Source organism: Canis lupus, chromosome 11 (genome assembly GCF_048164855.1).
Source record: "Canis lupus baileyi chromosome 11, mCanLup2.hap1, whole genome shotgun sequence".
Taxonomy (NCBI): Eukaryota; Metazoa; Chordata; class Mammalia; order Carnivora; family Canidae; genus Canis; species Canis lupus.
The window spans coordinates 66,447,818-66,471,591 of record NC_132848.1 but is presented as its reverse complement, the minus strand read 5'-3'; the positions used below and the strand labels follow the sequence as shown (position 1 = coordinate 66,471,591).

General features: G+C 36.4%; 2 protein-coding genes across 16 annotated transcripts in view; one reads left to right on the top strand and one right to left on the bottom strand.

The window, feature by feature from the left end:
- The window catches only part of VPS54 (VPS54 subunit of GARP complex), a 78,177-nt gene extending 57,657 nt beyond the window's left edge, over positions 1-20,520 (top strand). For 7 of the 8 annotated variants that reach the window (XM_072768584.1, XM_072768582.1, XM_072768585.1 and 4 more), the window contains 8 exons: positions 2,332-2,395; positions 3,576-3,681; positions 4,616-4,703; positions 5,455-5,576; positions 5,676-5,756; positions 13,020-13,127; positions 15,045-15,139; positions 19,114-20,520. In XM_072768584.1, coding sequence (XP_072624685.1) covers positions 2,332-2,395; positions 3,576-3,681; positions 4,616-4,703; positions 5,455-5,576; positions 5,676-5,756; positions 13,020-13,127; positions 15,045-15,139; positions 19,114-19,219 — 770 coding nt within the window. In that variant the 3' untranslated portion in view covers positions 19,220-20,520. Of the gene's footprint in view, positions 1-2,331; positions 2,396-3,575; positions 3,682-3,939; positions 4,041-4,615; positions 4,704-5,454; positions 5,577-5,675; positions 5,757-13,019; positions 13,128-15,044; positions 15,140-19,113 lie in introns of those variants that run through there. The other variant, XR_012003614.1, reaches the window with a different exon arrangement.
- A 6-nt stretch (positions 20,521-20,526) lies between these two features.
- The window catches only part of UGP2 (UDP-glucose pyrophosphorylase 2), a 66,299-nt gene continuing 63,051 nt past the window's right edge, over positions 20,527-23,774 (bottom strand). For all 8 annotated transcript variants that reach the window (XM_072768592.1, XM_072768589.1, XM_072768595.1 and 5 more), the window contains 2 exons: positions 23,105-23,209; positions 20,527-21,583 (listed from right to left, as the gene is read on the bottom strand). In XM_072768592.1, coding sequence (XP_072624693.1) covers positions 21,476-21,583; positions 23,105-23,209 — 213 coding nt within the window. In that variant the 3' untranslated portion in view covers positions 20,527-21,475. The remainder of the gene's footprint in view (positions 21,584-23,104; positions 23,210-23,774) is intronic.

Sequence of the window (23,774 nt, the reverse complement as noted above, 5' to 3'; positions counted from 1 at the left end):
TCAATGGAGTATGTAGATGCATTTAATAAAAGTTTAATATTTTTACATAGAAATATTTTTGAATTGTGTATATCAACATTTGCACAAAATGCGCCTGTACTACAAGAGAAAGACTGAGTGAAAGACAAATAGTGACCACTAGTTTGACATGTAGGAGATCATTTGCAATTTTAATAATTCAGTAGAGTGACAGAGTCAGTTGGTAGTTGAGTACTGAGTAACTTGGAAGGTGAGGACTGGCAAACAAATCTAGCCTCCTTTTTTGACAAGTTTGGTTGTGAAGGGAAAGTGAGTGGTGAAGTAGCATTAGAGACCTAAGAGAATAATTAGGTAATTACTTTAATCCACTCAGGGAATTGAGAGAAACTGAATTATATTTTTATGTTTAACAGAAAGAGGAAGAAGAATAAACAGAAGAGTGGCATGTACTGAGTGTGAGGCAGGGCTCCTGGAATTAAATCTAGGGTTGAGGTGAAAGGCTGTCTCTTCTAACCCTGTGACAAGAGAGGTGGGATTAAGAACAGGTGTAAAGTAGAGTAATTCATACAGGACAGAGGGAAGAATTGAATGAATTAAGTAGATTTCTATTGCCTCATGATTATTGTTTAGTAGGTGACAGTGTTGGATTGTGGTCACAGTCTTTTAACTGATCACAGGATAGCAAAGCAAAAGTATTCAAGTGGCAAAGATTGAAGGAAAAAATAAAACACTGATTATTTTATATCACAAGTATAAAATTATAAGATTTATCTCTCATTTACTCTTTCAGGCTGTATTTGATGACTTCTCACTTTGTGAGGTGCTGTGCTAGATGACTATGACATGTTTTCTCTCCCTGAATAGCTCAAAGTGTTACAATTCACTCTCATGCAAACATAATAATTTTTTAATTAAAATGAGAGAGTGATTAAGTTAACTGTGGGGTTGTGTGTGTGTGTGTGTTTCAAAGTGAACTGTTTATTTTTACTTTCTCTTTGGAGGATACTGACAATAAGAGGTTTCTTTTATATACCTTACTTCTGTCCCAGTTTCCCCCCCCCCCCCCCCGCCCTGAGCAAGAAGAAAGTACATGCTATTAGAAGTCCATTAACATTTTACTAGTTTTTACCAGTTAAGGATCCTTGGTTATTATTCATTCATCCACCATCCATTAATGAGTTACTAGCTGCTTGGTTAGGCATGGGGAAATGCAATTTAATGGATAGCAATTAATATTTAATTGAATGCTTACTTGATGCTACACAGTTTGTTCTAAATACTTTACATTGTTATCTCATTTATAGATCCACAAATTTGATACTGTTATATTCCCATTTGACAAATATGGAAACTGAGGCACAAAGAGATTAGGCAATTTGCCTAAGGTTACAGAGCTAGGAAGTGGTAGAGCTGGGCTCCAAATTCAGGCAGACTGACTTTAAGACCCTTTCTCTACATTATTGTGCTCTGCCGATTCTCTGCAATGTGGAGAATTGATTAAGACACTATCCCTGTCCTCAAAAATTTAATCCGACATACAGAATGAATTGTAGTTAGAAATTGTATCACTGAATTTCTTTCCTTTAAAGAAATGAGGAAGGTAGATATTTAATGCCAAGTCAAAGGGACTTGAAGCTGAGGGAAGCATGATGACTCGCTCATGATAATCTAATTGATTTGGCTGATTCAGGACAGTAATCCAGTCTCCTGTTCTTTTTACCTCAACATGCTGAATTTTGTTTTATAATAAAAAAAACCACATGCTGAAAATACAGTAATTTCTGTAGTAAAATTGAAAATTGAATATATATTATATATAAATATAAATTAAAGATATACTCTTTCCATTGAATATAGGAATTAGCTTGTATTCTAAGAATTATAATAAAGATAATCAGTTGAAATTCTAGTTCTGCCTTTTCAAACTAATATTTTTTTCCTTACCACTTACTGATCACCTACCATGTGCCAGACCTAGGATAGGCGGTTTGTAGTCCTGAATTCTGTTGTTAACAATAGAATGATAAATACTGTTATCCATGTTTAATGGACACAGATGTTGAGACTCAAAGAAGTTAGCTAATTGACACAGGTCATGCATCCAGTAACCAGCAGTACTGGAACTCAAATCCAAATTTCTCTGATTCCAAACTTAATATATTTTATTCTGTGCCAAATTGCTTCTCAAGAAGTCAACATTTGTTTTCAGAAATAAGATACTTTTAGGCCCTACTAGGCCCTAAATTGGGCCCTAAAATCTTTTGTAGTTTTTTCCTAGTTTAAATTTTTTTCTCTAATAATTTCTTTCATCTTGTTCCTATGTCTCTCATGGTTATTTGCTTAACTCTCTAGCTACAGAAGAAAGGAAACCAGCTGAAGTTCTCATTGTTGAGGGACAACAGTATGCTGTCGTTGGGTGAGTGACACATTTTTCTTTATTATTAAGTCAGTTATTTTAAAACATAAGTCTTCTAATTCCCCTTGATGTGAATTGGAAATTTTAGATTAATGATTTCAAATCTTATAAACAATTATGACTTCTCTCCTTAACTATCCTTTATCTTGTTACTCTTGCTTGATGGAAGTGGTACCCCTCTGGCTCTTCAGACAAAAAGACCACTCCCCCCAAAATTTGGCTCCCTAGCTAAGGGGAGAATATTTTATCTTCTGAGAGAATATTACAAAAGATAAACAGTGGACCCCTGCCCAGTAGAGCAGACACTAGAAATATGCATGGAGAGTAATACATGGTCTGACAATTTAGCTGTGATAAGGGCTAGGCACTTTCTTGAATCATTACTTTCTGATATCCTTCAGACTTTTTTTTCTTCAGACTTTTTTTTTCTTCAGACTTTTATAAAACTATTTTACGTGGATCACTCATTTCTGAGCATCTCATTGAACTTGGAGGTCCCATAATGGCTCTATTCACCTTAACCTCAATCTTATTTAACCTCCCAGTAGTGTCCCTTTTCAGTTTATGACATGTTCAGGTAACTTCCTCATGTTAAGAAAACCTTTTGTGACTTACCAGTAACTGTTTAGGAGATACCATTGTTCTTTGAAGCCACAGTTTCTCTTTCGTCTAACCAAGAAAATCAAGACTAGTTTCCCATTGTTAATTCAGCAGTTCATGATTGAGCACCTACTATATAACCAGCAACACTGGGTAGGCTTTTTGTCAGTGTTTCTGAAATGCCAAGGAATGGGATACTTGCTCTCTCATATATTTTTTTGAGGGAGGTGGGCAAAAGGAGAGGGAGATAGAGAATCCCAAGCAGGCTCCACGCCCCAGGATACCCCAGGATGTCTTATTGAAGAGACTTACTTATTAGGAATGCCACACAGAGAGTTATGTGCCAATGCATAAAACTTAAGGTACTCATTCTACCTGTAATTGCATGACCCTGAAAATGAGTGCCCTTAATTTTGCACCCTAGGAATCTGTTTTGCCTCACCTTAGTCCCTACTCTGCTGCATTTATAGGTAAAACACATAATTTCATAGTTATCAAGATCAGTATTGACTTTTATGTGTTGAATCATTTTAACTTTCTTGTTTTGAGTGCTTATTGGGTCATATTTCTTTTCTTACAGAACTGTATTGCTCTTGATAAGAATTATCCTTGAATATTGCCAGTGTGTGGACAATATCCCATCTGTTACTACTGACATGCTTACACGTCTGTCAGATTTATTGAAGGTGTGTATGATTTCACTCTGTGATGGAAAAATAGTTGGAAGAAGTAACTCATTAGAGTATAACTAACCTTCAAACTAAGACGTTTCAGGGTTAAGTTATTTTTAAGACATTAATTTTGTGACATTTGATTGTGGTTGCATCACAACATGTTACTGGAAGAAGGCCGTCTGCTTCCTTCTCACTTCACTTTTAGTGATTCCTCATTATACCCATAGAGTTGTTAATGACATTGGAGACAGGAGATGATTTGTTCGTTAGGTGCTGAACATGACTGAGGCCACTTAGGTCAAAAAACCTGGACTGGTTTCAAATGTGCATGGAAGGAATTCACTGAACTTTACAAAATTCATCTCACTAAGGTTAGAGATTTTTCTTAAATCATTCTTTCAGAACCATTGATGTAAAATGAAAATGTGGTGATAATCTTATTCAGCCATTTCATTTTAACAGATATTTTTAACTGCTAGCATAAAGAAAAAGTTTTTTTTCAAATGTCTAATCAATTAATTCTGCCCCCAAATTGAGTTGTCATATTTTAGTCCAGAAAGATTTTGTTACCCTTTTGAAAATAAGACTCTCCAATAAGAATGACTGAAACTGAACTAGTTTTTTTTTAATTGAAGTATAATTAACATATAGTGTGCTGTTTTAGTGAAACTGAAGTAGTTTATGAATGCAGATTATAATTTCTGAACAATTGTTTTTTAGAATTCCACTTTTTTCCTACCAGACAATAAATATCATTTAGGAACACCCCTCCCCCTTTTTTTGTCATTACATAAATAGATCCTAACTGCTTCTACTAGAAAATTCATTTGGTCCTTGAATGAGAGAAAAGAGGAATGTATTTTTAGAACTGTAAACACAATGCCAGCATATATAGAACAGTTTTTAATAAATTGTTGGGCTTTTTTTTTTCTCCTTCCTTTGTTAGTACTTCAATTCAAGAAGTTGCCAGTTAGTTCTTGGAGCTGGTGCACTGCAAGTTGTTGGACTAAAAACAATAACGACAAAAAATTTGGGTATGGATTCTTGCTTTTAATTCACATGCTGAGATTTTACAATGAGATCACCATACTCATTGTGTTTTTATTATACCTGATGTTTTATGACTCTAATTAAAGGCTCTAAAAGTAGTAAATGCTACTTCACTCTTTTGTGTGTTACTGAAAAATTAACTTCTAGGGAAATGTTATGAGGAATTTCCACTATTTGGAAGTTGCATCACTATAGAAAATGTTAAGATATAATACATATGTGGTGCTTTGAGGTGAAAGGTATCTGGATGTCAGAAGAGAATCAGTTGTCCCGTTAGCTTCCTCATGTCTGTAATACTAACAACTTGAGTTCATTGGGGAAAGCAGCATATTTACTACATCGTTCAGTTCCATATCATTTTTTAAAAAGATTTTTATTTATTTGAGTGATAGAGAGCATGTGAGTGGGGAGGGGCATAGGGGGAAAGAGAAAGTATCTGAAGCAGACTCCACACTGAGCATGGAGCCCAATATGGGGCTCTATCCCATGACCATAGGATTATGACGGGAGCTGAAACCAAGAGTCAGATTGCCCAACTGACTAAGCCATCCAGGCGCCCCACAAATCATTTTGTTAAAGTGAAATAATGTTGCTGCTTTCTGCCAGTGTGTTCTTCATTTATGAAATAAAGTATGTGAAAATAATTGACATTTTTAATTTAATTTGATATTTAATTAAACTCCACTAATATCTTGTTTTGTTTCTCCCTGATATATTCACTACTGGGATCTTCAGCTCTTTCTTCACGTTGTTTGCAGTTAATTGTGCACTACATTCCTGTGATCCGGGCTCATTTTGAAGCTCGGCTGCAGCCTAAGCAATATAGCATGCTTAGGCATTTTGATCATATCACTAAGGTACTTTTCCTTCTATTTTCTACTGGAATTTCATAATTGTTAAGTACTTTTTAGATGTGACACAGGGACTTTAAAATATAATGTTCTTTCTCGTTACAGGACTACCATGACCACATAGCTGAAATATCAGCTAAGCTTGTAGCGATAATGGATAGCTTATTTGACAAGCTATTATCTAAGGTAATGATTTATGGAAATTATTAGGCATTGATTAAAGGTACCATGCCTTTTCACAGTTGTCTAAACAATCAAATTATTTAGGGTTTAGAAAAACTCAATAGAATGTTCAGATTGCCTGAATAATGGATAATCATCTCCTAAGGGGTTGGAACGGGGAAGGAGGAGATTATTTTAAGAATGATAGAAACCGTATATAGAAGTTTCTATATTAGCTGCATTGACAAATATGTACCTTCTTCAAACTAGGTTTTAGTCTGAAAGGCTTTCAGAGACAGAATTGAGAGAACAAAGATGAGAATAGAGAAATAATTTGTCATAAGGTGTGTTCTTATTTTCCAGCCTGAAGTGCCAGAGTCTAAGGTGCTCTGTTATTTCCCTCATAGATCATCAATTTCAGTATCTGTTTCTTGTTTGTTTCCCATTCCAAATGGGTCATTAAAAGAAGCAGTGGTTTCCAGCAGGGCTTCCCCATCCTGGAAGGTATCTTTAGAAAAATGCCACTTAATCAGGCCTAGTCACTTTGCCTTACCCTTCACTCTTCACTCCTATCTTCCTACTTCAACTTCCTACTTCTCCTGTTACCTTGACCTATTACATTCTCCCAGTATTAGCAAGTCTCTCTTTGCCACTCCCTATCCTGGTGGTTTTCATGGGTTGCCTGGGAGTTTAGCTCTGTATTTAATTCATCCCAAGATAACAGACAGTATTTACAGTATTTGGTTTGGGTTAGCCTCTTAATTGTAGCTTTTTGTTTTCTTATCTGAAAATTTAATATAGGGAAAGAAGGATAACACAGTAATAGAGGCTGATTCTAAAAAGCTAATAAGTAATGGTACCATTGCTTGGATAGAATGAAACATTAACATCTTTTTTTTTTCTTTTTTTTGAAACATTAGCATCTAATTGTACTACTGGCTAAACTAATGTCCCAGCCATAATTTATTCATTCATTCATTCCTTTATTCATTCAGGAAGTTGAACTGTGTGAGGTACGTGGGACACATAGGGTGAAGAAATCTTCAGTGTTGTCCCTCAAATAGTAAAATATCTAATAGGAGAAGCATATCGATAATTATAACAGGAGGGTAGAGTATGTCAAGAGCCATAAGTACAGAATTGATTTTGTGCTATTAGAGCTTTTAATGCTTTTTGAGGAGCTGATTACCAGCTGAGGAGGGAGATCTGGGAAAGCCTCATGGATGAGGCATGCACGTAAGTTTTGCTTTTAAACAAACATAGGCATGATCAGGTCAAATAAAGTTGAGCTAATGAGATGCTCTGAGGTAATAGCGGGTAGGAATCAAGAGGAAGGGTTTTGGAGTCCAATAGACCTAAGTTCACATTCAGTGTTTGTCCCAGAATAGCCACTGAAGCACCTTGGGCAAATTAATCTCCTCAAGCCTCAGTTTCTGGCTTTAAATGGGGAAAATAATAGAGCCTTATAAGGTTATAGTGATGATTAATGAGATAATATTTATATGGAGTGCCTTTTTTTTTTTATCATATGTCTGACTATAGCAAGTTTCCAGTAAATGTTGGCTGCTAATGCTTTTGCTGATGTTGTTAATAACAAAGGCAAGTTATTCCACTTAGCTAATGTATTAGGGTGAATGAACCAAGGAATGGGAGGTATGGTGGAAAGGCAAATAAAGAGTTTTGACTTCCAGTGGAAAGCTAAACAATTTAAGTCAGGCTTGTAGGGCTATAACTTGCATTCCAAAAAATTCACTCTTTCTAAGTATACAGTTGGCTAACTTTAACCTATGTGTTGGTAGAACTACCACAGTCAAGATACGCAACAGCTGCATCACTGTTAAACATTCTCTGGAGCACTTCTGTAGTCCTCTCCCCACATCACAAAACTTTGACAACTGATCTGATTTTCATCTATGTAGTTTGTTTTTTTTCCAGAATGTCCTTTAAATGGAATTAGAATGTAGCTTGTTGTCCCAGGCTCCTTTCATTTAGCATAGTGCTTTTGAAATTCATAATATGTGCTAGTGGTTTGTTCCTTTTTGTTACAGAGTAGTATCCACTGTATGGATGTATCACTGTTTAGTCATCCATTTATCAGTGGATAGTCCTTTGGATTCTCTCTGGTCTTTGGCTTTTATGAATAATGCTGCTATAAACATTCACGTGCACATCTTTATGTGGGCACGTGTTCCATTTCTTTGTGTAATACCTTCGAATAGATTGATGGTTGTATAGAAATGTAAAACTTTATGACACTTCATTAAAACTGCCAATTTTTTTTTCCAAAGGGACTATACCATTTTTCCCCCTCCTTGTGATATATGAGAGTTTAGATGCTTTTCACCTTCACCAGTGCTTTCTATTGTATGTCTGTTTGTTTTTTAATGTATCTGTATGGAATAGTATCTCATTGTGGTTTTAGTTTACATAATAACTTAGATGTTGAGTACCTTTTCATGTATTCGTTTCCACCCATGTCTTTGGTAGAGTGTTTAAACTTTTAGTTAACTTTTAAAGATTGGGTTATTGAGTTTTAAGAGTTGTCTATATATTCTAGATATAAGTCCTTTATCAGATATGTATTTCCTAAGTGTTTTCTCCCAGTCTGTCACTTATCTTTTCATTTTCTTAACAGTGTCTTAAGAACAGTTTTTAAATTTTGATGAATTCATTTACCAGTTTTTTCTTTTATTGTTCATGGTTCTTATGTCCTATACTAAGGAATTTTTGTATAATCCAAGTCACAAAGATAGTTTTCAGTGTTTTCTTCTGAAAGGTTTATTGTTTCAGGTTTTATGTATATATCTGTGATCCATTTCTAGTTGATTTTTATATATTCTTTTTTCTGGATAGTTCTGACACCTTTTGTTGAAAAGACTGTCCTTTCTCCATTGGCATCTTTGTTGAAAATCTCAATTGGCTCTTTTTGTGTGGGTCTATTTTCAGATTTTCTATTCCGTTCCATTGATCTGTAAGTCTGTCTTACAGCAATACCTTGTCTTAATGTTGTAACTATCATAGCATTATTATAAGTCTTGGAATCAGACTTGGAAGTAAAGCCTTCTCAGTGTTCCCACCCCTCCTCCAGTGGTAGCCAACCTCTGCTTTGATTAGTTTTTGATCCTGGGCTTAGAAGTATTTTTTTGTTTTTATCCTCACAGCCCTGGGGATAAAAGAATTTGGTGCCCTTTCTCCATGACTTTAGGCTTTTCCTTTTATAAGAGGAGGGTGCAGGGAAGTGGGCAGCACTTGTTCCTTTTCTCTAGTGGCAGCCAGTTACCTCCTGCTTGCCTGTGTTACTACTGAGAGTGACTCTGTGGTCTCCAGTTCTGACCTCAGTGTTGCTTGTGAGTACCTGGAGACCTGTGGAGAAGAATTTGTGAGTGAGTGCAGATTGCGCTGTGGCCAGAATTCTCACTTACTGTAAACATATGCTAGTCCATATATGGCCATTGGGAATTTGTGAAAATGTTAGTTTTTTGTCTGAGGTAGTCACCTCTTCTTCCTATGCTCTGCCAAAGTGAGACAGTTTCTCTGTGCTATCTCTGTGGAAGTAGAACCCAAAAGTTTTTAAATTAACAAATCACATGATTAGAATTGCACTTTAGAAGGATTTATCAGATAGCATGTACAGTGGATTTGAGGTGATATGGCGTGTCCTTTGTTTGGAATGCTTTCACTTAATTTTTTTTCATTTGAAGACTCAGCAGCTCAGGTGTGCTGCTCTGGAAGCCATCTATGCTGTTGCCTATATTTCCTTCACCCGGGTTCTTGTGGCATGCGGGATCCACTTTCTGGACTGCCAATCAGCTTTTAGGCTGTCAGCTCCCCAGAGATCTCTGTCTCTGATTCATCCTTGTACACTAGCCGGCATAGTATCTGATGCATTCATTCAATCATACACATTCACACACACATACACACACTCATACACCTACATACCTACATACACACACACACACACACACATGTTCATATATACACACATCTAAGAAAATATGTATCCAGAGCTTACTGTGTACTAGTCAGTTTTATTAAATGTTTGTTGACCTTATATTTGGACTCATTAAAATGTGACTACATTTTTTTCAGGTGAGAATCTTGAAGACCTTACCTAGGGCAGTGTTTCTTAACGGAGATAGCTTTGTCCTCTGAGGACTTTCAGAAGTGTTGGAAACATTTTTGGTTGTCACAGTTTGGGGAGTGGGATGATACTGGTAGCTAGAGAAGAGAGGTCAAGAATGCTACTGAACATCCTATATATAATACACAGGATAGCCCAAACAACAAAAAACAAGGTAATCCAAAATGTCAGTAGTGTAGAGGTTGAGAAATTCTGACCTGCAGTAGGAATGTGCAAAATAATCTGAAAGTACATTTGATGGCACTTAGCCACTGAGGAATAAAAACTGACTGGGAGATTTCCAGTCTGTGTGAGCAGGAGGATTGTAATACCAGCAATAGTAATTGAAACATGAAAGAGGAGCGGGTTGGGGAAAGCTCATGGTAAACTCAGGGATGGTATGGAACATTTAGGAAATGTGTGACTTAATAAAATGGTTCAGGACTAGAGATATATTAGAAGTTGTTAGGTTGAGATTGATAAGAGAGAAAGAGGGGACAATAAGGAGGAGTAAAATTGAGGAAGCTTTGTGCTTAGGAGACATAAGACGAGGAAGGTCAGGAGGGGAGGAATCAGGAAAGCATTTCATTCCATGAGGACCAAGGACCATGTTTCAAGTGTGACGTGTGTGAATACTGCAGAGCAATGAGGAAGAAGAATGCCTAGGGAAATTACTAAATTTGGAAGTTAAGATGTCTTCAGTGATTTTTGCAGAAAGACATTTCAGAAGATTGTTGTTAATAGTGGAGGAAAGTGCTTTGGGTAGTGGCAAGAACCAAATTTTAAGGGTTGAGAATAAAGGAGTACAGTATCAAGTTTTGGTGACTGGAGAAATATGATGGTGAAGGTAAGATGGAAAGGATAGTATCTCTAGGGGAGGCAGAGGTGAAGGAAGGTTTTAGGGGGTGTACTAGTTACCTGGAGCTGCCATTACAAATTACCAAAGACTGAGCGGCTTTAAAACCACAGAAATATATTCTCTCATGGTTCTGGAGGCAAGAAGTCCTAAATCAAAGTGTTGTCAGCCATGCTCCCTCTAAAGGCCTTAGCAGAGAGTCTTTCTAGCTTCTGGTGCTTGCCATCAGTTGTTGGCATTCTCTGGCTTGTAGATGCATCATTCCGATTTCTGCCTCTGTCTTCATGTGGCCATTTTCCTTCTGTGTGTCTGTGTCTAAATTTCCTTCTCCTTTCTTTTATAAAGACACCAGTCAGTGGATTTAGGGCCCACTCTAACCAGTATGACCTTACAAGATTCTAAGTGAACATGAATTTGGGGGGGGATACTGTTCAACCCAGTACAGGATGGTAGTTCGATATGGGGACATTACCACAATGAAATAACTACTTCATACCCACTAGGATGTCTAAATAAAAAAGACAGACAATAACAAGTATTGGTGGAGGATGTGGAGAAATTGGAGCCCTCATACACTGCTGAATAGGATTGTAAAATGATATAGCTACTTTGGAAAAAATTTTGGCATTTTCTCAAAGATTAAAGTTACCATATGACCCAGTAATTCCATTTCTAAGTATACACCCCAGAGAATTAAAAAACATTTTTCACACAGAAACCAGTACATGAATGTCCATAGCATTATTATTCATAATAGCCAGAAAGTGGAAAGAACCCAAATGTCCATCAGCTGATGATGAGATAAATTATGGTATATTCATACAGTAGAATATCATGCTGCCCCTTGAAGGACGAAGTATTGATGCGTGTTAACAACTTGGAAGACTGTTGAAAGCATTATGCTAAGTGAAAGAAGCCAGTCACAAAAAGCCACATATTGTATGATTACATTTATGGAAATTAGTAGTTGCCAGGAGCCGGGGAGCGTGGGGCATAGGGAGTAACTGCTGATGGTTATGGGTTTCTTTTGGGGTGATGAAAAAGTTCAGAAATTAATAGTGATGGTTGTATGAGTTTACTAAAAACCAGTTAATTGTATACTTTAAAAGGGTGAATTTTATGGTATGTGAATTGTATCTTAAAAGTGTTATTAATAAAAAAAGATAAGGGGGTATTTTATATATTTCAGGCTGAGGCAAGGTAAAACGCTAGGTGATCACAACTTTTCTTATTTTGGTGCACTCACATGGTGACTTCTACATGGTTCTAAGAGCATTATATTTGGAACTCATCATTTTAATAAACTCTGTAAGATTAGTACATTAAATTATTTAGCCCAGGGATCCCTGGGTGGCTCAGCAGTCTGGCGCCTGCCTTCGGCTCAGGGTGTGATCCTGGAGTCCCAGGATCGAGTCCCATGTCGGGCTCCCTGCATGGAGGGAGCCTGCTTCTCCCTCTGCCTGTGTCTCTGCCTCTCTCTCTTTCTGTATCTCTCATGAATAAATAAATAAAATCTTTAAAAAAAGTAAATTATTTAGCCCAGACAAGTCTTGTAAATTAAAATAGTATATAATTTGTGAATTATAAACTGTGGGCCAGAGATGGTTATATGGATGATATTGGTGTATTGTTCAAATGTAAGGATAGTAAAATGAATTTACCTGTTTAAATTTTCAGTATAGATCATTGCTGAAAAGTCTTTCTTTACCATAGTGAGGCTAAATATGATTACTGTATATTGGCCTACCTACAAAAGAAAAAATTTTAATCCTACCAGAGTCCTATTGATTTCAGATCTGATCATGTTGACACATTCTGAAAATTATGTTTAAAAATAATCTGTTCATTTGGAGGGCCTAAAGATTCATCATTGTATATTGAGCCAGATTGGTAGCTAACATTTTTTGTGTAAATATTTTGTATCAAGCACTGTTGTGTATCCTTATGAGCCATCTTTTTAAGTCCTCACAGCAAGCTCTTTGAGATAGAGAATGAAGTAACTTTAACTTGCCCATTGTCACATAGCTAAGAATTTGAAGAGCTGGGATTTGAACCGAAGTAGTCAATCTTAAGGGAAGTAGCCTATGTTCTTAGCCACTAAATTATGCCGGCTTTCTCAAAGTAGATTAGGATATTTAATGAAAAGTTCTTGAGATTTGCATGAGTAGCACAGATCATAGTTGAAGTGTAAGCTTCAACAATATCAGAGTTAGGCATGTAAGGGCTGAAAACCTACGTCTGAGGGAACAGTAGGAACATTAAACAATCCAGAGGATATGACATAATTCTCATTATTTTTCCCTGCCAGTATGAGGTGAAAGCTCCCGTTCCTTCTGCCTGTTTCAGGAATATTTGTAAGCAAATGGCAAAAATGCATGAAGCTATATTTGATCTTCTTCCAGAAGAACAAACACAAGTGAGTAGTAATTCCTAAAACTGCTTTTTGATATATAACATATGCATGCAGAATTGGAGTATTTTTACATACTTTTGGTGCATTTAAGCCTAGTTCATATTCCAATATGATTATTAGTTTTTTCAGCTGTTACATTGACCTGTGGAACGTGGATGAAAATTTCTGATTTCAAAGTGCCCCTAGCTCTAACAGGCCAGGGCAATACTGTTCTGCTCTATGTCAGCAATTATAAAAAGCAGATTTTTCATTTGTCCATTGACTATCAGAGATCTCAGAGTCTACTTCCATCATTCATTATATTATTAGTTTGAAAATTAGAGTTGGCATTTATCAACAGTCAAATATACTGATGTTATTATAATCCAAATGGGATAGTGGAGGAATTAGTGATGGAATTAATAAGACACATAAAGTAACTCAATCAGTATACCTCATTAATAGTTGTTAGATCAGCACAAGTGATCTGTAGTAGGCATAACGGAAAACAGCAAAATGGGTAGCCTTTGGCACTTCTCACCTCTGAAGTATCCATCCTTTGTCCCTACAATCTTCCCTATAAAAATGTTACACAGAATTCTCATCACTGTTCACCAACATTCCTACCACCCCCCCCCCCCCCCCACTTGCTTGGTTCCCTTCTCCTGGTACTTAGAAGTTTCCAGTATTTTTTTTTTTCCAATCATCTTTACCCACCTTAGCGTGTTCCCTCTATACCAGGTTATCTCATTCAAGCCTAGCTGTAGAATGATACAGTGTTAGACTACAAGCCTAGTTGTATGACTAATGACTTTTCACTGGGATTTTTGCTATTCAGATAAATTTGTTATTGGAGTTTACCTCTAATTGGTTGAGTACATGGAAATGGTAGTTTTGGGAGCGAAAAGTAACTTTCTTAGTGTCTCTTGTCTACTCTTTCTTCTGCTGGGTCTCCTTTCCCATACCACCTCAGACTTCCATCCTATAGTAGCTATTACTGTTTTTCTTCATGCTTCCCTAGATTTTCATTAATCATTCCAAACTCATGATTAAATATCATCCAACTCCTTTGAGGGCTCACTGAGGACTGAGAAGGAGCCATAAGATATGGAGCACCCACTTGGGGGTCTTTTTTCTTCCTCATTTCTTCCCAGTCAAGCCATCCTTCTCATTCCAAGTGTAAGATCTCCCACCTCTGATTCTGACCTTCTGGATTTGTCATCTTGAGTTCTTATGGCCAGGTCAGGGAGCTGGGCATCCAGGTATTCCATGTGTTTTTTTATCTGCATCATAATTTAAAGGGAGCTCTTGTCAAAGCTGAGTAAGAATTAGATTTTATGTCAGTATTGTCACTTGAATACCAGTAATTCCACAAAACTTCCATAGATGACTTTACATATATTTTCCCCCAACAGAAGATATATGTTACTCCACAAAATCGTTTTCAGAGAGTAACTCTATTTCCCACAGAAGTTTTGGGTCATTGCAACAAAAATGTGCATGCAGGAGCAATAAAATACTTTCAAGTAATTTTACCAGTTTGGAAGGATGAAAGTACCTTTGCCTCTACCATTGTAACTTTTTTTCTATCACATTCCTATTTAATATATTACAGAATTCTCCATTTCTTTTTACCTGTCTTGGTCAGTCCCCCTTATATATCCTAGAGGACTTCTAAGGGGCAGAAAGGCAGTGATAAGTTACGTCTCTAAAAGAAGTTCTGCTGATAAGGGGAAAATGAGCTTTTCTCCAAAAATGGAGGAAAAATTATACTAAAATAGCAACTAAATACCTAAGAGGAGCTTCTTACAAGTGTATGCCAAAGCAAAGATTTTTTAAAAAATACTTCCTCCACATAATATTGATTTGATACTGGTAACTCAGATGCTTGTGTCTTCTATTTCAGTAGAGTTTTAAGAAACCATTTTATTTCTTTTCCAGATGTTATTTTTAAGAATTAATGCAAGTTATAAACTCCACTTGAAAAAGCAGTTATCTCATTTAAATGTGATAAATGATGGAGGACCTCAAAATGGGTATGTTTGTGACATATTTTTACTATGTGCCCCCACAGTGGTGAAATCAGCAACTTTTTTCCTTTTCTTTCTTTCCGGAGAGGGTATCTGTATCTATCTGTGTAGATTAACGTGTTTTAGAAATGGTCAGTTACTTAACTTACATGTCTGTTTTGAGGCAGTGGGAGTCAGTTGTACCTTCTATGTTACCCAGTAGTTTCTCTGTATGCAGACAGGACTCAAAAAGTCCTACTTTGTAGCTATGTGATAGCGAGAAGGTCCACTTAACTTCTGCCTTAATTATAAAATGAGAAGGATAAAATTTGCTTTAACTCTTTCATTGGGTCACAAAAAAACAGAGCATAAGTGTATGTATGTCCATTTTATTGTAAGCTTTTGGACAAATTACATGTATTATCGGTGAAATAGTGTAGTTATATAAGAGAAAACAATTCAGAATCCGAAATGGGTAAAGTGCTGCTACTTAATAGCTATGTGACTTTAGGTAAATTGCTTACTCTCTATGTACTTTGATTTTCCTAGATTTGAAAATAGGGATGATGGTAAAAAGTACTGTTGCAAGATTTTTGTGAAGAGCAACATAGATAAAGATAATGGGGACAAAATGCAAAAGCACTGATCATGAAGCTACACCTTAATATGATTTCTTTAGTGTTATCCGTTCTGTGGATATTCAAGGAATCAAATACTTTATTCCCTGTTAAGTTTCAGGCTTAAATTTCAAGTTTATAGGAACAAATGAAAAATCGTATTTTGGAGTCAGAAATTGGCCCTGTCCAACAAAACAAATATATTGAATTGATTTTGCAAGAAATACTTGGAAGCTTCAGTTGAGTCTGATGATCATGCTGAATTTTTTTTATGTAAAAATCTGATTCTCTCCCTTGATTATTACCTGGTTCTTCTCTTTCTTTCTTTTCTTTTCTTTTTTTTTTTTAAGAATTGTTACTTTCAAAAATTTCAAGACCACAGAAAAAGTTCAAGGACATTTTATGAACACCAGATACCTCTCAGAAACTTTTTTAAAAACTAATATTTTTAAGTCCCACTCCATTATAACCTTCTACTTTTATTCCCATAGCTAAATCTGTGTTGGTTGGTTGGTTTTTCTGACCAATAGTTCTGAAGCATCCAAGCTAACTCATTACCTATTATTTTCTTTGTTAATACAGCTATTTGGGGGTCATACCACCTTAGAGATCTTCACTGTCACATACTTTTAAAGACACTAATTCTCTATAAGGCAATTTATGCCTCTAAATGATCCCTTTACAGATGGAATTCCCTGAAAATTAACCTCTAGACTCTAGCCAAAGGCATAGGAAACTATCTGCTTAAAAGGAATTTTTGTTCTTGAAATGGCTCTAAAAAGCATGGCTTTTTTTTTTTTTTTTAAGATGAAATTGACATAAAATTAACCATTTTACCTTTAATAATGCAGTAGCAGTTTGTGCATTCACAAGTGAATTCTAGTTCGTTTTTCCAGTCACATGATAAAATAGGTTCAACAGTCAAAAAAAATAAAAGCCAAGAGGAAATCTTCTACCCATTAAGCAGTTACTCCCTATCCTCCTTTCTCCCTAAACCAAGTTTTTTGATGAGATTTTTAAAATGTATTTTAAGGCATTTTTAAAATACAGACATAGAATGATAATAGTTGTATTGCTGCTTAGAATTGATCATTAACAGTTTTCATTTTCACTGGAAAAAAATGTTTACGTTAGAAAACAAGGGGTGCCTGGGTGGCTTGGTTGGTTAAACATCTGTCTTGGGCTCGGGTCACGATCCCAGGGGTCCTGGGATGGAGCCCTGCATCGTGCTCCCAGCTCAGTGGGGAGTCTGCTCCCCTCCCTCCCTTGTCCCTCTCCCCGGCACATGCTCTCTCTCTCTCACTCACTCTCAAATATTTAAGGAAAAAAAAGAACGACATTCCAAATGAAACTGAAGCATCCCTTTCTCCGGTCTCATTCTTTCTCTCCCAACCCCATAGTTAATATTTCCAATAAGTTTGGTCTGTATTCCTTAAGTCCTTTGCATTATCTCTCTATACCTTAAAAAAGTAGGTAGCACTGTTTTATAAACTTAATTTACTTATGTGGTATATTGTGCATATGCTCCTTTTTTCTATTCAGCATTATTACTGGTTTATCTATTTGATAGGTAGGAATTGTCCATTTTTTACTGCTTTTTATTCTCCCACAGGAATCTACCATATTGCCCCAAATGAGACATTTCTAGTTCACTATTTTTTTCCATTACAACTATGCCTTGTGAAGATCTATAAACATGCCTACTGGTGTGACCATTTCTTTATGGGTCATATCCAAGTTGATCAGAGCATATGTACATTTTCACTCTACTAGGTATTGCCAGAATATTCTCCAAAGTGGCCTCTGTGTTGCCAACATTTGCTGTTAGATTTTTAAGTCCTTCGTTGCCAGTAGTATCTTGTTTTGATTTACATTTTCTAATGTTTGTCCTCTTTTCATATGTTTATTTGTCATTCACATGTTCTCTGACTTTTCCTGTTCACTTTCTTTGCCCATTTTTCTCGTGGGTATTATTTTTCTTGATTTTAGATTTTTGTGTACGCACTAGTCAAACTAACCCTTTGTTATGAATGTTGCAAACTTCTGCTTTTATGTCAAACAATTTTCAACTTTGATAGAACTCTAGAAATATGTTTAAATGAATATTTATGCTAATTTTACGCTTAGTTTTTAATGTGAGGACCTTGCCTTATAAAGGCTTTGTCCTTTTTTGAGCTGTTGCTGTCAGTTTCAGTGTATTTAACTGACCATATTATCTATCACCAGTGTAATTTCAAATCTTTTTAAAGTACTCAGATTAGATGAGTTTTAAATGAAAAATGTGGTCCTTAGTAAACTCTGCCATGTGATAAGAGGTGAAGCATCCAGTGCATATGGCTGAAGGCATTTATAAATTGGGCCGTGGTACCGGCGCTAAGGGTGCTTCCAATCCCTTTGCCGCAGAGGGTCCCGCAGTCCATGACGTAGGTGTTCATTAAAGTACTGAGGTGGGATTTCCACTCCTTTTACAAACTATTAAATCGAAGTCTCTTCGTTCCTCCACGGCCCGTATGTGCCAACACATACATCTACTCAGACCGATCCCTATTTTACATGCTTGAAGCTGTGATACCTGTTTATCTGAGTGTTCTTTCCTGGAATGTCCTCTCAAGTATAGCCGTGGATGGGACAGTTCAGTACACAAAGATGTGACTTTGTTTTCTCATCTAGTGTTGCTGTATTGTCAGTATCAAGTTTTATATCTTGTAATACATACGCAGGAGTCCCAGCATGAACTTCTTTGGATGTCACTCAGGAAGCCTTGTCTTTCTTTTACCTGATTTCATTGGTCATATACGTGTACAGTTGATCCTTGAATAATGCGGGGGTTAGGAAAACCTGCATGTAATTTTTGACTTCCCAAGAATCTAATAATACACAGTTGGCCAGAAGCCTTATCGTTAACATCAACAGTTAACACATTTTTATGTTATATACTATGTTCTTGTAATAAAGCTGGAGAAAAGTTTTTGAAAATCATAAAAGTACATTTCATGCTGTACCATGTTGAAAAAAATCTGCATAAGTAGACCTGTGCAGTTCAAACTCGTGATGTTCAAGGGTCAACTGTATAGTCTGCTACAACTGATCAAAGAAACATCTTAACATATTATTATTTTATGATGTTTTATTGGGCAGAATTATGAAACCAAGTCCGGCCTGCACTGGTTTAGTCCTTCAAGATATTTACTGTTGAAATAGAGCACTCTAACTATATGATAGCAGGAATCCTGCTAAGAAATAATATTGACATTTGGTCCCTAGGAAATCAGAATTTTAAATAATAGTCTAGCAGCTAGGATAAGACTGACTCTATGAGCATTGCTTCTTTAATTATGCGGTAGAAAGTATGAGATTAAAAATAGTTTTGTCTCCAATGTTTAGGTTGGTCACAGCAGATGTAGCTTTTTACACTGGAAATCTTCAAGCCTTAAAAGGTCTTAAAGATTTGGACCTAAATATGTCCGAGATCTGGGAACAGAAGAGGTGATGACATACTGGAAAACGGGGTAGCTCATCTGACCATGGGATGTGTATGTTTATGAAGAAAATATGGATGCCTGTGATTCAAGAACTGGACCTCGAACCCAAAGTGAACTGGGACAGGGGAAGGGGAAAAGGAAATTATCAGTGTTGGGAAACTGGGATTCAATGGGGTCTACAAGGAATGCCATTTTTATGCTTCCTTCAGTGAGGAGTAACTGATCAGGTGTCTATAACATTTTTCATTCTCTCTGGAAACAGACTCAGGTTTCTTTGGACCAAATCCAAAAGAACACATAGCTGTAACACAGCTGTAGTTGACTAGAATGCTCTGTATACTTTATATTAAAAAATGCTTTGCATTTCTTCCAGTGCAATGAAATTCATATGGTGTCCCACCTTATTTAATGATGGTACAATTTAAAATATTAAAATCTTAGTCAACCTCTGTAGAAAGTTTTCTCTATGAAAGTAAAGCTGTTTGAAAAATTATTTTTTTACAGATCTTTCTATAAAAAATAAACATCTTTTGATTGCTTGGATTTAGGAATTCAGTTTTTGTTTTAGTGACCAATGTCAGGTTTCAGGCCTTGTGTGTCGCATATTTAATCTTTCTACCACCACTTTATGTCGGCTGGGTAAAGCCTTCCAGTATAGTCTAAATACTTGAAAGTCTGATCACAGTAATAATTAAAGAATAAGATATTGGCATTTATTTATTCAACTACTAACTTAAATACTTTTCAGAAGTGGTATATGAAAGGCTGCAGTTTAATAGCTGTATTTTTATAAAAGTATCTATGAAGGGTTGGTTTGTGGGGGTGGTTTTTTTTTGCCTTTTTATTTCTAGCAGATGGTAAGAATACATTTTCATATACTCTGCCTATTTATGAGTTCTCATTTTAACATTTAGATAACATGCGAAGTATGGCCCCCTCGGGTTCTTGTTTTTAAGTTACTTTCGACGTGTATATGAACAAAGACGAGGGAGAACTAGAACTTTTAAAATATAGGCTGCTGTGTCGGGGCCAGAAATATAAGGTGATGAGTAAGTTATTTAAAGATTTTATAATACCTACCTTCAAAATTAGAATCAGCAGCACTCTACAAATGAAAGTGCCTGTGCCTCACCTCATCCCGGGAATCTTGCCTAACCCTGTCAGAGTGCCTAAACTTGTGGGGATTATGTACAATGAGATAACAGTCTTATTTTGTGCTCCTTCATTTCCTAAAAGGAAAGCCTGTTTTATCATTACTAAGGTATGTCACTGGTTCTTCAACTGTCTAAAATAAAGCTGTAAAAAATTACCAGACTTTATAAGGCAACTTTTTTTTAATAGTATACAGTAAACTTTAAATTACAAGCAGCCTACTCAAAAACAAGTATGGAAGAATTAGAAAATATAATTACTCCTTAGAGAAAAGCCACAAATTAAACTACCAGCAGAGCAGACTTGAAAGGTTATCTGTGAATATTTTCAATCGCAAGAAGAAAGCTTCAAGGAAAGGGGACTTTTTATAAAGTTATACCTCCACCCACCACACCAGAGAACAAGGATGTAAAAGAAGTACCCTACCTCTACCCACCCCATCCCTGCAGCTGGGAAAAGAAACATCCCTTTGTTTTAATAAACGGGAGAGTCTGTGGAAAGCATGGCAGGCATCCCAGCTTGAGGACCAGAGGAAAGGGACTAAATACCTTCAGGTTTCATTCCTATGGAAAGAATGATGTGGTAGAGATTCTTAGAAATGCAAAAACTAGATGTGTTAGGTAACTGGCCAGTGAGTACTTAAATATTTCAAGAGCAGACCTTCCAACTGATCCAGTAACTGTTTCTCAAGAGTAAACCTTTTTTTTTTTTTTTTTTTGGCCATTTCATAAAGTTAGCATTGAAAGTGTATGTGTGCACATGGATTGCCTCACAGCTTTATTTTTGAAATCACAAGCAATTCAAAGTGACCATCACTGAGGCCTCTGTTAAAAGATGTTCCAGCAGAGCTGCCCCAGTTTTAAGATTAAACAGTATTGCACTTTACGATGAACTAACTTTCAGGGTCCTCTTCAGAGAAGAAAAAATATTGCTTCCATCTGTGCTTTTCTTCGACTAAAAGCATATTGCAAAAAACTCTACTTTAAAAATTAACACCGCAGGGTACAGTAACACAGTAAAGTACCTGCCAACTTTAGAATCCTAGAGAACATTTCATTGTAAGAAACTGTTTAGCCCATAATTAGTATGAAGTGTACACAGTATTTTTCCTCTCAGTGGTCCAAGATACGGAGGTTCCCCGATACAATCTTGTTCTCTAATACTGCTCCAGGTGGGATGTCAATTCGGTCACCATGATTTGCAATGATGATAACTGTTCCCTACATGACGAGGAAGACAAAACAGAAGAAAGTATACTTAAAACTGCAGCTGAAATCCAACGGATTTTCTTAAAATTACCAAATTTATGTAGAACTCCATTTACAACGGAGCAGTTGTATTTATAAGCAACATTAAACAAGAAAAGTAACATGTTAAGGAAAACTGTATACGGTGTCCCTCTAAGAATCCTGGCAGTAGTTCTAGATAACGCCGCCTCTGGATCCGAGGCGGTCCTACCCACAGTGAGAAGTGGACCCTGTGCCACAGCATGACGGGCCTTCAAAGATCTGTCTGCAAGGTCACCAGCATCATCTGCCTTCACATAAAGATACCGAGGTGCTTGGTTTATATTTACATAGAGGTTTGGGTTTTTGTTTTTAAAAACAGTTTACTGTAATATTCTTCATGTCTTAAGTCTGTTTAGATGAGGCAGTATCAGCAGTGAAGTTCCACGTACGTGTGTGCACGCGTGTGTATACACACAACATCAGCAATAACGTTCTGTCTACGTCCAGGTGTGTATATACACGTATGTAGAGGTCTGTACAGCTGACCCTGGAACAGCATGTTAGAACTGTCTGGGTCCACTTACATTTTTTTCAGTGAATATGGTACCGTGAATGATTTTCTTAAACTTTTCTCTAGCTTCCTCTATTGTAAGACTACTGTATATAATATGTACTGCCTGCGAACTATGTGTTAATCAACTGTTATCAGTAAGACTTCCAGTCAACAAGAGGCTATTAATAGTTACATTTTGGGAGACTCAAAAGTTATACATGGATTTTTGACTACATGGGGGTCACCTCCCCAAACTCTCATGTTTTTCAAGAGTCAACTGTTTACACACATACACACACACCTTTTTGTTTTCCCAAGATCTTCATTTAAGGAGGTTTACTAAAGGAAGAACACATGTAATCTAGGTATGGGATTTTTTTTTTTTAATAGGAAAAAGCTGTTGTATCTTTAGCTCTGAGCTTTAATATTTATACCTATAGTCCTTCCTGTTTCTTAGGTTAGACGATACTCTGCAAAGTACCCAAGTACTACGGTATACGAATGAATCTCTTTATACTGATGACAACCGATTAATGGGAATAGATGATATTCAGTATAAGTGAAGTTGTCATTTTTTTTCTGCTTTCATTCAGATTCAAACAGTCATTTTTGGTGAGCTAATGTTATTTTAACAGTGATTCTATTTTAAAGACTGTCATTTCAGTAAATTGGTACTAGTTACGTTATTTACTAGTGTTTGCTTTCCATTTGAATGCTATATTCCAGAGTTCCTATATACAACAATTGTGATTGTATTTTAACTATGTTGTATATCTATGGAAGACAGTACTAATACTAAATACTGTGGTAGCTATTTCATTTTAACAATGTATTTATGTCTTCTAAACACCTAGTATAGTCTAAGAGGTATTCTTTAAAATAAAGGTAAATTTAGGAATAGAACATGAAACCTGTTTTGTAAAGCTGTAAGAACTGTAATTTTCATTAGAACAACACACCTTTAGTGAAACATTCTTGCCAAATGTCACATCTCCTGAAACTGTGAGGTGATCCAATTCAAGCATATCTGGTATACTTTCAAACCTTCTCAGATAATCCTGAACCTGAAAGAAGCAAATTGTTTCAAAAATGGGTTAACACAAAAACACCGGGATTAAATTAACAAACTAGTCTAACTAAACTGTGGAAACATTCTGTGTATGGCCGAGCTCAGGCCCTCCAGGGGAAGAGCCTTTTATTAAGCACTTGCTATATGCTAGATCCTGTGCAGCATGGTCCGTCCCTACAATCAAGCAATTTATACACCACTGAGCAGACTGGGTATCAGTAAGAAGATAACCAACATGCTAAAAGCCCAATGAGTAGTTCAAATAATCTGGAGGTTAGTTAGAAAGAGCTCGTCACTGAAGTAAGGTAGACGAGCTGGGCTTTATGCGATAGGCAGGATTCAGAAGAAGTGCAGTATCTCATGCACAGCAACAGCACAGATTATCATTACAAATGATGCAGATCTTTTGCCTCTTATTTCCTTAGATTTGTAGGCACTAGAAATCGTCTTAGAGGCCTTGTTCCCTATTTTGCTAAGAAAATTAGAAGCAATCTGAAAAGTTCCACCGGTTCCTCCCATAACCCACTTGCCCCCAGCCCGCTACTCTGTCCCTTCCTAGT